Source organism: Rhamphochromis sp. 'chilingali' (genome assembly GCF_963969265.1).
Source record: "Rhamphochromis sp. 'chilingali' genome assembly, chromosome: 3".
Lineage (NCBI taxonomy): Eukaryota > Metazoa > Chordata > Actinopteri > Cichliformes > Cichlidae > Rhamphochromis > Rhamphochromis sp. 'chilingali'.
This window is the reverse complement of record NC_137931.1, coordinates 27,159,129-27,172,132: the sequence shown is the minus strand read 5'-3', so window position 1 is coordinate 27,172,132 and position 13,004 is coordinate 27,159,129. Positions and strand designations below refer to the sequence as shown.

Here is a 13,004-nt window from a genome sequence, read left to right as displayed (position 1 = left end):
GTTGGGGGATTTGTCTTCATACTGGAGTGCAAAATGAAAACCAATGGAAAATGGACAAGAAAAGTTCAAAACCATCAGGTGCTCAGTTTAGAAAAAAATAGAAAAGAAGAGGAGGAGAAACGAGCAAAAGATACAGGTAAGCAGATGTGTCATTGGATAATGGTGAGTCATCCTGAAACAATCAGAATACTTTATTAACCCCTAAGGAAATTATGTGGGTTACAGTTGCTCCAAAAAGAAATGGTAAAAATAGTAACAGTAACAGACTAAACTTCAAACTATACATTATGTTACAGATTTTAATATCAATTAGTTCCGACAACAGTTTTATGTTAATGTACAATCCTTAATATGTTTTATGTGTGTGTGTGTGGGGGGGGGGTTCGCCCAGCGCCAAACAGGCTAGGACCGCCACTGCCGGTGAGCGCTCCCGAAGCGGGGAAAGGGGTCACGTGACCGTTCCTCCGCACTAAATGACAGCTGCACATCAGAATCTGAAACTTTAAACTGCATGTATTTAAACATGAGAGATTACTGTCCCACAGTGTGATAAAGAATCTCTTTAGCATGTGAAAGTGAAATTAATTTGATTGATTGAAGAACTATTCCTGCAGCTAAAAGACTTTACAGAGTTTTACAGCGTCCTGATTATTAAACAGCGACTTTTACATCATTTCTTAACCAGACGGGTTGGAAAAGTGGCGATTTATGACCTAGTTTGCCTGCAGCGGTGGCATCTGGTAAATCCTATAAGTACTTCCTACTTCCTGATCAAGAAAAGTGAAAGGAAAACGTCCAGCCGGCGTTTTTTTTTGTTTGTTTGTTTTTTTGTTCTTTTTTACTATCCTATGGATTAACACAGAGAGAAACGATCCCAAAAGAAGCGGACACAATGAACTAGTACCATACAGGTAAGATTCAGGTAAGAGGCGGACTGGTTTTAAGCTGTAGAAACTTTACTTTTCGACTGTTTCTGTGATCCACGAGGAAGGACAGCACACTAGGCCGCTTTGGTTCGCATCAAACCCGCCGTCTGTGGAAGGTACAGTGGATATCTGAAGGAAGGGACGTTTTTACAGTTAGTATTGAGTTTAGTCCATTTTATGTCTCTGAGTGTATTTGTATTCTTGCGTTTATGTTCTCTTATCTATTAGGTTCCCTTTGCGCTCGTGTGTGTGTGTGTATGGTAGTGGTGGTGGTGGTGGGGGTTGGGGGGGTCTAGTACTATGTCCTTGTGTTTCGTCTCTCTTTATTGTCGTGTACATCCATGTGTGTTTCGACACTCACATAGGTTGTCTGGCGAACTCGATCGGCTCAAGCTGTTTGTGTTATAAAAGAGGTGAAGGCGGCTTTTCTCTCTCTTTTGAAGACCAAAAGAAAGAAAAAGGGAAGAAAATGACTTTTATGTAACTCACGCATTCCTAAACAACTGTCCTAATATACATAAAAATGTAAAAGTGTTGTTTTCAACTTGGTGGTGTGTTGTAGTTAATAGCACATGAAGCAAATGTCCTGCAGGACAGAAAAGTTAGACTTTTGTTATCGTTCGGCTCGGATCGCTTCTTGTCTCCATTCTGATAGTTCGAAAGTTACTCATCACTTATGAGCCGCTGATCCCGGAAGTTGGAATATCTTTGTACCTTTATCATGCTCTGTGCATATTGCTCCTTTAATCCAAACTTGACTTCTTATTTTCGGCATCTTTTGCAGAGAGAACTTAAAGATTTTACAGGCAGTTTGAGTTGTTTTAAACAGAAGAAGTAGGCTGCCTATTGTTTAGTTTTTCTTGTGATAACTGTTTGTGTGTGTGTGACTAAATTTACATGTTCACAGCCTTTTTTCTTTCTTTTTAGCTCTTTAAATTCGGATTAAACTGCAGTAGAGCAGAGGCACATTGATAATAAACAAATGAGACAAGTTTGACCCATAATGAGGTTTTAATTACTGATAAGCTTAACCCAGAACGTGATTTTAATTGCAGAGATTTATGGTTAATGTAGATGTGTACTGAGTTTTTTTGTCTGGCATTTTTATCTTCATTGGAATAACTGGGTTATTTAGACCATGTCACCCGCTACAATGCTTTAATGGGAAATTTACTCCCCTGTCACAGAAAATGAAGCTGCTCACACTCAGCATGATGTGATGTGGTGGAGAGAGGAACAGGTGAGATTCCGTGTGAGGATTAAAGCCACTGTAATAATAGACAATAACAGTCTTTGAGCTCACAGTAACACCACAGTCTTACAGTTTTTGATTTTTGTTTCTTGTGATCAGGAAAATAACAGCACAAAGATGCTGAACAGCTGATGGAGTTTCTCATCAGTGGAGACTTTGAGGCTGATGTGTAAGTGTGTCTCTGATACTCTGAAGTCTACAGGTATCTGATAACTGATGTTTCTCTTCAATGCTCTATTACATATGTTTATTAACGAAATATAAATGTAGTTTATTCTGCCCTTTAAATCTTTTAGCTGAACAAACACTGAACAACCACAGCCACAACAACCTGGTGCTGAATGCCCAGAAGACAGTGGAGATTATTGTGGACTTCAGGAAGCACACAGCCCCACTCCCCCCCATCATCCTGACTGACACCCCCATCACCTCTGTGGACTCATTCTGCTTCCTGGGTACCACTATCACCCAGGACCTGAAGTGGGAGCCCACCATCACCTCCGTCATCAAGAAAGCCCAGCAGAGGATGTACTTCCTGAGGCAGCTGAAGAAATTCAACCTGCCAACACGGACGATGATGCAGTTCTACACTGCAATCATCAAGTCCATCCTCACCTCCTCCATCACCGTGTGGTACGCTGGAGCCACTATCAGGGACAAACAGAGACTGCAGCGTGTTGTGCGCTCTGCTGAGAAGGTGATTGGCTGCAGACTCCCATCTTTGCAGGACCTGTACACCTCCAGGACATTGCGGCGTGCAGCTCGGATCTCAGCTGACCCTTCTCACCCTGGACACAGTCTGTTTGACCTGCTCCCCTCAGGCAGGAGGCTCCGGTCCATTCGCACCAGAACCTCTCGCCATAAGAACAGTTTCTTCCCCTCTGCTGTTGGACACATGAACAATAACCATATGACTGTACCCGCCACTAACACATGACCCTACGCTGTGTCACTGCATCATTCCATGTTTGGCACTGATCACCACCTGCACTCATGTATATATCTTTCCACGTAGCACTTTTAATTCTTATCCCTACTTTTATTTTTTTCCATGTCTATTTAAGTGCTATTTATGACACTATGTTTGCACTGAAGCACCGCAGCAATTTCCTAATGTTGTAAACCTGCTCAACATTTGGCAATAAAACACTTTCTGATTCTGATTCTGATTCTGAACACTTTCCTTTAAAAACTCTGCTGTGAACCTAACAGTATGTACAAATAAAGGAAACACTCAGGACACGTTAAGATTCTAAAAGGATGAAGACTTCCTTTCTGGGGACTTTGACAGAGTGGAGGTGAAAGGTTTTAGTGAGCAGACTATAAAAACATACTTATCTGCAACACTCGGTGAAGATCAGGAGAAAGTTTTGAGTAACTTGGAGTTGGTAACTCTTTGTCATGTCCCCATGTATGCACTGATGATAGCTGCTTGCTTTAACTCAGAAGACTCTCCACAGCCATGTACAATAACTGAGATCTACATCAATATTATTCGATTCTGCCTTCAGATAAACAGCAAAACAAAGAACAAAGATCTAAATTCGTTCATCAGCACCAAGACAGAAGAAATTCTGTCTCTGGCTGAAGCTGCTTTTCTTGCAACTCAACAAAAATCTGTGAACCTGACAGACCTGACCTGTGAAGACAGCTGTGTCCTGTCCTTCCTGAAACCACTTCTCATCAAGGTGGCCCCGACAGAAACGATAACCACATATGCATTCCTCCATTACACAGTGCAGGAGTTTTTTGCAGCACTGTGGCTCCTGAAGAATCCTGATAAAGTCAGAGATGTTTTTCAGCAGTGCCTCACAGAGGAGAAGAAACACATGAAACATCTGATCCCCTTCGTGTGTCGACTGTTGAATGAGAAGAGCCCAAGTTTGATGAAGCATCTGATTCCAGATCAGGACCTGAAGAATACATCTAACTGGTTCTTCAAGGAGCTGATAAACACATTTCTTCCTCATCTGTGTGAGCAAGAAGAGGCTGATACTGAGGACAGTGGGCTCCATGTCCACATACTGTTCTTATGTCAGTGCTTGTATGAGTCCCAGAGTCCTGAAGCGTGCATCTACCTTCTAGACAAACTAAAATACCGCCTTGACCTCAGTGGAGACAGTCTGGATCCTTACCCTTGCTGTGCTGTGGCCTTTGTGGTCACTCAGTCAAAGGAACGGAAAATAAGGCTGAACCTCGAGGATGTTGTGATATCAGAACAAGGAATGAGACAGCTGTTTGAATGCTTTAAAAATGTTCAGTGGTAAGAATGAACATGCGCTTTTAGGCTTATATTACTGCTTAGGTTACATCCTTTAATGAGACGCATATTCTTGGTTAGTTTTACTCTGAGGTAATGATCTCTTTTTCAATTGTAGGTCTGGCCCTCTGCCTCGACAGCTTTGGGAGATTTTTCTTATCAATGAAGAGCAGATGAACTTTGTAAGCTTACTCAGCCTAGATGGAAACCTTCACCTTCTAGTTGATGGTGAAAAGAAGCTTTTTGAAAGAGCTGTGGAAGTCATGCAGAGGATGCATACAAAGGTTAATGTGTGCCTCCACTGGGACAATGAAACTCCTGCCTGTCACAGTCAGTGTGAGTCTCTGTTAAAGGCTTTGCCGTTCATCAGCTCACTCAGGTATGTAGCTTTTGCTTTCAAATAATTATGACTGTTAAAATGGAAAAAATAGGTTTTGACTTGACTTTAATACTTGTTACCGAACTAAATAATTTATATCAATATCTAATGTACTGACAATGTAACTTCTATTTTTTTTATTACTGTTTTACTTCTTTAAAAAATAATGGTGTAACTCTAAAGCCCAGGAGGTAATAATGATGGGAGTCTACTGCCCACTGAATTGCCAGGCAGTCCTTTTCCATGGTGCTGTCCCTGGCCTCCCGCTCTCAAAGTTTCCAGCTGATGTACTTGATGGGGTGGTTGACTCTTCTTACTTCCCGGGTTAAAACACTCCCAAGCCCTCTGTTCAAGGTGCTGGTCTGCAGAATAAAAAGAAGGGAGAAGTTAGGTGTGTGGAGCAGGGGTTTCCCACAGAAAGCTTCTTTCACCCACACAAATGCCGCCCGGCACTGCTTCCTCCACTGGACCAGATCCGAGGCACCCTTTCGGGTGAGATCGGTCAAGGTGTTGGTCAGCTTCGCAAAGCCGGGCACAAACCGATGGTAGTAATTGGCCAGTCCCAAGAACTGCCTCACCTGCGTTTTTGTCTTGGGATGCGGGCAATTGCTGTTGTTTTATCCATCTGAGGATGCACCTGCCCAACTCCCACGTGGTACCCCAAATACTGTACCTCCCTCCGTCCAACAGTGCACTTCTTCTGGTTCCCCGTGAGCCCCGCCTGCCCCTGGGACTCCAGCACCATGGCCACCCGCTGCACGTGCTCTGCCCAGTTGTTGCTATGGATGATGACATCATCCATGTAAGCGGCAGCATATGCAGCTTTTAAACACAGTACCCGGTCCATAAGGTGCTGGAAAGTGGTCAGGGCTTCAAATAAGCAGAATGGAAGTGTGATTAATGGGTGCAAACTGTAAAGAGTGGATAAGGCCGTTTTTTTGTTCCCTTAGACTCTGCAGATAAGGTAATGTGCAAGTAGCCCTTGGTTAAATCCAGTTAAGTAAAAAAGCGAAAAAAGCTCATCGATCCGGGGCATGGGACAAGCATCAATCTCTGACACCTGATTCACCTTGAAATAGTCCACACAGAACTGTATAGACCTACCTTTCTTCTGTTGATGCCATCTTTAGCATTTCTGTCAATTCCTTTTGAACAGTCTGTCTTTTGTGCTCAGATAACCTGTAGGACTGTGAATGCACCGTCACGCCAAGCTGCATTTCAAAGTGATGCTCCATGAGATTCATATGGCCAGGCAGAGGAGAGACATCCACAAACCGCTGTTTTTGAAATGGGTGTTAACCGCTGCTCTCTGGGCCTGTGTGAGATGGTTATCATAATGGTGGAATTTGGCACCTCCAGCCCCAATTCATCTCTTTCCTTAACCAGGCTCACAAGAGCAGCGGTTTCAGCCCCTATCTATGCTTTAAGGAGATTGAGGTGATAGATCTGTGTGGTTCCGCCCCTGTCTGACCATGCCACCTTGTAGTCCACGTCCCACACTTGCCATGTGACCACGAAGGGCCCTTGCCACTTGGCAAGTAGCTTTGAGCTATAAGACGGGAGCAATACAGCACTTTATCTCCCAGTAGAAATTGCCTGGGTCTGTTGTACAGGTGCTGGTGTTGTTCCTTGGCCTGAACTAAATCCTCCCGTGATAACCTATCCAACGCTTGAAGCTTTGCTCTCAGGTCCAGGACGTATTGAATCTCATTTTTAGCAGGGCTTGGACCCCCCAGTTTTCTTTAATAAGGTTGAGCGCCAACCACAGTTTCCTGCCGAACAATAACTGAAAGGGAGAAAATCCCAGCACCGCTTCAGGACTGACCATCGTGAATACACCGACCATCGTTTCTTATCACTTGGTCGAAGGCTGAGCGTAGGTTGTCATCTCGAGACTGTTCCAATAGAAAAATCTTCCGTGGAGCACGCTGCCGTATGCTCCTCCCTGGAGCCGGTGTTGGATGACCCCACATCACCGCTCAGCATATTTACTAACTATGCTATGCGTCCTCTTATGTCCGGATGTAATAGCATTTTAATACCTGAAACTACCATAATCTAACAAGAATGTTTGAATGACAGATTAGGGTTTAAAGCAGGGGTGGGCAACTCCAGGGTCAACAATTACAACCATAAACACACAAAAAAAAAACCTTAGGGGTGGCTATTTTCCGCTGTTTATTTTCAATACCATGTTTTAATAGGTGACTAATTTTAACTTTTAACTTTAACATTTGTATTTATATGTAACACAGTATCATAGCTGTCTCAGAATTGGGTTTGTACAAGCATGGGCATTCTACATTTATAAGTTTTTTCCCCTTTTGTATTCCAGCATGACACTAACCCTGTGTCTACTCCCTGCTATACATTGGGTGCTTAAAGTTTGATCAAATCAAGTTTAACAGAAATCTGAAATTTTGTTTTTCAGCTTCAGAGGTCCAGTTTCATGGAGGCAGGAGAAATACCATGGGACACTGGAGAGGGAGCAGAAGAGGCTATTCATGGATTTATGCCTGAAAGCAGCACTTCAATATAAAGAAAAAAACAAACATATACTGAAGAGGCTCCTCCTATTGTTTCCAGTTAAAACGGACATAGACAACATCTTTCTTGATTTGTTTGAACATGTGAAAGAGTTTTCAAGTGACTTTAAAATGGCTTTGAAGCCATTTTTCCTGTCAGCTCCTGCAGTCTGGTCCATAAACCTCTCAGAGAGAAAGACCTCCATCCTCCTGGAAGTGCTGAAACTCCAACCAGAGAAGAAACAAGTGGAGCTGACAGGCTGCTCACATGAAGAGAGTGAAGTGAGGAGTTTCCTGCAGTGTCTGCCTTATATCTCACAGCTCAGGTAAATAAAATGTACTTTACATGATTAAATCTACATAAAATGAAGTGCTCCCTGAAACAACACTGGAAATATTTTACGTTCTATCAATAATAACTTAGTTGTAACTTGTACCTTGTATGCATTTGTAATTGTTATCAGTTTTATTTTTATTAGTTTTGATCTATGTAGGCTACTAAAGGATAGGGTAGGGGAAGTTAAAGTAAAAGGAAAAATGGGCCACAAGCTAGAGTCATAGGAGGACTAAGGTGCAGAAGAATGACTGGAGTCACAGGTAAAACTGTTTTGACTTGTATTAAACATCAATTTCATAAACAGGAATGACAATATGAAAATAGAATACAATAATAGCAATAACAGTAATACCCCAGAATCATATCTGAGCTCACATATGTCTGTCATGCCGGCTTAATAGTCAGTGTTTAGTTAAGTGAAATCCAGAAGGTCAGATGTCTGTGATTGGTGCGATTTCGTCCGACCGCACTGTTGCAATTGTTCTTGAGGGAAGAGCAACCTGGAATGGCTATGGTTCTTTCAAAGGGAGAAGCTCACTGTCTCCCTTGGCAAGGAAGAAATCCAGGTCTCACGATCTCACAAAAAACCAAGCCTGTAAACAACAGCGCTATCACTGATTAAAATCACATTCCATAGTTATGTATATGGCCATATGTAAATAATGCAAGTGCTTTAACCAGAACAAGCACAAACCATTAATTCTAGTTTCTAACAATATTCTTTACAGTGCTGCTTAATCATGGAATGTAATTTATTGAATCACAATCAGCTTATTGGTTCATAAAAGGTTCACAATTTTTATCAGATATCATGAATAAACCATAAACTATGGTAGATTATTTTCATACAGTATTGCACCTTCAGATGAATTGCAGGACTATTGCTTTGCATGGTTAACCAATGAAGCAATCAATCCACATTGATCCTTCATTTCACACAAATGTTGTAAATTCACTAAAGATCAGGGTTCAATGTTTTCTTCTTCTTACTGACTTGTTGTTAACACTCACTTGAGTTTTAGTCCCGTGAACATTCAAATGAAAGAGCTGAGCTGTTTTTGAAGCTTTACTGTCTGACTTACTAAATCAATCAGTTTCCACTTTGAAACATGTGACAGTCTTCTGTCTGTGTGACAATAATGAAATGATGTTTAATAAGAATCAAACAGTAACAATAACACAGCCATGTTAAAGAATAAGAACATGTCACATCAACTTTAAGATAAAACAGGATCAAGCATCTGTTGCTCTAAAGTCAGACAGCAAATAAAATGACAGTCACAGTTCAGTACACAGTGATTTCACACACAGGATTAATGTTTGTGTTGTGAGTCAGTAAGATGGAGTCCATCAGTAGTGTGTGGTTGTTTTTATGCAGCTCACATCTAATCATCACTAAATGTTTCCTTCTTATTGTTCCAGTGTTGATGAGGAGACATTAGATGAAGACACAACGAGGTTCTTTGGGAATCTGTTCTGTGCAGCAGCAGAGAGAGAACAGCAGACAGGAGAGAAGATATTGGAGCTGTTATCATCAGTGTGCAAACATGGAACATTCCCTTTCATTGATGATGATGATGATGATGATGATGATGATGATGATGATGATGATGATGATGATGATGACGCATATCAGTGTGACTTCCTGTTGGATCTGTACTCCCATGTGAAGGACTATGAGACTAAAACAGGCTTGAGTGTCCTTCCATCATTACAGTCAGTTTTTTCAGCTCCTGCAGTCTGGTCCATAAACCTCTCAGAGAGAAAGACCTCCATCCTCCTGGAAGTGCTGAAACTGCAACCAGAGAAGAAACAAGTGGAGCTGACAGGCTGCTCACATGAAGAGAGTGAAGTGAGGAGTTTCCTGCAGTGTCTGCCTTATATCTCACAGCTCAGGTAAATGAAATTTTCTTCACATGAGTCAAATATCTGTAAGAAAAGATGTGCTGTAAAAGAAGTGATGGAAATATTTGAAGCTCCATAAATTGTAAAGTGGTGATTTTGTCTTGTGCTGTTTGTTTGTCATCAGCATCATATTTGTGACTTTATCTACATGGATCATATTGTAAATGTATTCAGACTCTGTCATATTTCAGAGGGAAACGTGCTCAGTACACTACTGTGTTTCACTGACCTGTTCAGCTGTTTGTTGCTGTGAAGTTTCATATTTTCTATAAATCTCAGATGAAACAGGATCTAAAGTAAAGAAGTTTCTCATCAGAAAGGTTGAATTTGATTTAGATTTGATAGGTGAAGAAATGAATTGATTTCATGTTAAATTCAATAAGCTGATGTAAGTTGTGTGAATGAAGGTGAGCATGTGACTGAGCTCATGCAGCAGAGAGGAGAGTGTTGGAGTGCACACATGTTTGATGGAAACTTGCATGTTTGACCTGCAGCAGAATCATGAAATGATGTGAAGAAGAAGAAGAACGTAGCTCAGTGCTGACAAGTCAGTCCTGTTTAAAGCTGCTCTTAAAACAACGACAACGTGAGATCAAATGTTTAAAGTCAAAGTTCAAGCTGTTTGTGGCTTTTTGAAAATGAGAGCAGCTTCAAAATCAAAGCAGCTGTGAACCATCTCTATGCTGCAGTGATACAGCCAGAAACATCCTTTACACCTGAATCCATCATCGCCATGGAAACAACATGAAAGCAAACTCAATGAGTCCTTCAGTGAGTAACTCAGTAAATGAATGAGTTACATGAAGCTGCACTTTATCTCCTGACTTTGTTGAACTTTACTGAGCATGATGATGATGATGATGGTAGCAGCTCTATAGTGAGCAGCAGATGAAGATTTCAGACAGCAGAGAGTCTTCATCACTTTGTGTGTCCACCTGCAGATGTAGCAGATGTGTTAGAGCAGGATGAGTGTTTGTGTTGTAAGAGTGTAAAACAGTGTTCAGCTGCTCTGATGGAAGATGTGTTTAACATGGAGCTTCATTATGTACAGGAAGGAAAGATGGAGTCCATCAGTAGTGTGTGGTTGTTTTTATGCAGCTCACATCAAATCATCACTAAATGTTTCCTTCTTATTGTTCCAGTGTTGATGAGGAGACATTAGATGAAGACACAATGAGGTTCTTTGGGAATCTGTTCTGTGCAGCAGCAGAGAGAGAACAGCAGACAGGAGAGAAGATACTGGAGCTGTTATCATCAGTGTGCACATATCAAACATTCCCCTATGGGAACATAAACTTGAGTGATTATGGAAAGAAGTGTCAAAGTGACTTCCTGCTGGATCTCTATTCCAAATTGAAGGACTATGAGACTAAAACAGGCTTGAGTGTCCTTCCATCATTACAGTCAGTTTTCCAGTCAGCTCCTGCAGTCTGGTCCATAAACCTCTCAGAGAGAAAGACCTCCATCCTCCTGGAAGTGCTGAAACTCCAACCAGAGAAGAAACAAGTGAAGCTGACAGGCTGCTCGTATGAAGAGAGTGAAGTGAGGAGTTTCCTGCAGTGTCTGCCTTATATCTCACAGCTCAGGTAAATAAGACAGATTTTAATTAATATTTTCATTTGCAGAATATTTTCAGCATGTTCTTTGGTTTCATCTTCACTGTGTTTCAGCTGTGATCCAGACTTCTTCCAGAGTGTGTGTACATCCATGTCTGTAAGATCCAGAGAGGAGGCCCAGCAGCTGGAGTCTCTGCTGCAGCTCCTGGGGTTCCAGCTGCTGTTAACAGGAGAGTTACACAGGAAAAGCTGCTGGTCTGTGGGGAGAGTTCTCAGACTGTGTGGCTCTAAAGTGGATCTCATCCTCACACCCAGCAAGATGTCTGCCAGAGGAGCTGCTCTCTTCTTTAGACACACAACACAACTACACAGTCTGAGGCAGGAAGTGAAATCATGACTCTCTTGTTCTTCTAACACCATTTATCTGCTGTCCACTTTGAATCTTTGGTTCTTGGTGTTCATCATTTCTGCTCTTTTGTCTCTTTGATCTTCAGGCTTTCCATAGACATGGTCTTGCTCCTGTTTCAGTGGGTAAGAAGAGGCAGAGTGGTCTGTCCACTGGCTGTGGAAGAGCTTTCTCTTGTGCCTAAGAAAGCCCGACCATCACAGAGAGTATTGTTGAGGGCTGTCAGTAGTTTGGCTTCCCTGCTGAGACACTGGACAGTCGGACGGTTAGACCTGACTGAGAGCTGCATCCCTGCTCAGGGTCTGATTACACTGCTGCTCCATGATGGTCCTCTAACAGTCAAGTAAATGTCTTCCTGAACATCACAGGCCAAATAAAATGTAGAGTTTTACTTTAAAGCTTGTTTTATATTTATGATCTCTGCAGACTGAGTGAAGAGAGCTTCCAGCAGCTTCTGTGTCTCCTCCATGAAATCCAGGACAAGGACTTGACACACAGCAGCCGGGACACACACACTACACTACTGGAGTGAGTGTCACACACTGATCCTTCTCTGGGAGGCACCAATAACCATCAGCCTGTTCACACACACTACAATAATATGATGTGCAGTGATCACTTAGAGCCTCTTGTTGTGTTTGTGTTACAGTCTGAGTCACAATCAGATCACTGATGCTTCGACTGATGTGTTACTGCAGCTGCTCTCCATCAACCCCTCCATCGACTGTGTGCGGTGAGCCAACATGAATCAGTCCCCATCAGTGAAGGAGTTTCTCCTCAGACTCTCAGAGGAATCATTCACAGTCTGAGCTCACATGGATTCATGTTGTTCTGAGTGAATGAGTGACGTCTGCTCTCTCTGCTTTGGTCTCTTTCTAGACTCTACAGCAACAACATCGTGCACAGAGCAGCCTTCAAGGAACACAAGCAGTTTGAGATCTGGTGAAGAACTCATCACCATCATCATATCATCATCATCATTGTCATCATCAGGGAGCTGTGGTTTTATGGTCTCATAATTGTTTCTTGCTAATCTGTAATGTACAACAGCAATAATGGTTCAGTAAGCTTTAATAGCTACTTTAGAATGTTTTATTTTGCTTTATTGTATTTCTTTATTATGTCATTATTAAAAATAGTATTTGTATAGAGACGAGCACACCTCAGACTGTTTCTGAAAGTTCTGCAGATTTTTGTTTTATGGAGCTCTGATTGAAGCTATGCAACAGTCATCCTAATGTTTACACATCAGATTGTTTTATCGTGATTAAATTATTTTCGCATAGTGAAAAAATAAAGTGAGGCTGTAATTGTTACATTAAAGTTGTGAGTCAACTTTGTTTATTTTTGTTACTTTTGCAAAAACTGTACTGATGTTGGACTTTATGTGTCAGTCAAAACATAAAGATGTCATAATGATTTTCACAGTAGTCAAGCAATAACATTACAGTCAGGTGG

The 13,004-nt window shown here is 41.8% G+C and overlaps 1 protein-coding gene across 2 annotated transcripts; it reads left to right on the top strand.

The window, feature by feature from the left end:
* The first annotated feature begins 457 nt into the window (after positions 1-457).
* Positions 458-12,952, top strand: LOC308393297 (uncharacterized protein). Of its 2 annotated transcripts, none has more exons than XM_080876960.1 (13): positions 458-911; positions 2,114-2,166; positions 2,278-2,347; positions 2,475-4,441; positions 4,557-4,817; positions 7,249-7,668; positions 9,102-9,575; positions 10,727-11,170; positions 11,255-11,518; positions 11,635-11,889; positions 11,973-12,074; positions 12,196-12,279; positions 12,426-12,952. In XM_080876960.1, the coding sequence occupies exons 4-13, from the start codon at positions 3,588-3,590 to the stop codon at positions 12,490-12,492; spliced, it is 3,225 nt and encodes a 1,074-aa protein (XP_080733086.1). In that variant the 5' UTR covers positions 458-911; positions 2,114-2,166; positions 2,278-2,347; positions 2,475-3,587; the 3' UTR covers positions 12,493-12,952. The 2 variants fall into 2 exon arrangements, with proteins under 2 accessions (XP_080733086.1, XP_080733085.1); XM_080876959.1 differs by having other exon boundaries at positions 458-1,078.
* Positions 12,953-13,004: the final 52 nt, after the last annotated feature.

What these genes read in the sequence shown, in the direction of transcription:
- LOC308393297 (XM_080876960.1), top strand. Translation starts at nt 3,588, where the DNA reads ATGTATGCACTGATGATAGCTGCTTGCTTTAACTCAGAAGACTCTCCA. An exon ending in CCGTTCATCAGCTCACTCAG is followed by an intron (nt 4,818 to 7,248) that starts GTATGTAGCTTT and finishes TTTGTTTTTCAG; the next exon opens with CTTCAGAGGTCCAGTTTCAT. An exon ending in CCTTATATCTCACAGCTCAG is followed by an intron (nt 7,669 to 9,101) that starts GTAAATAAAATG and finishes TTATTGTTCCAG; the next exon opens with TGTTGATGAGGAGACATTAG.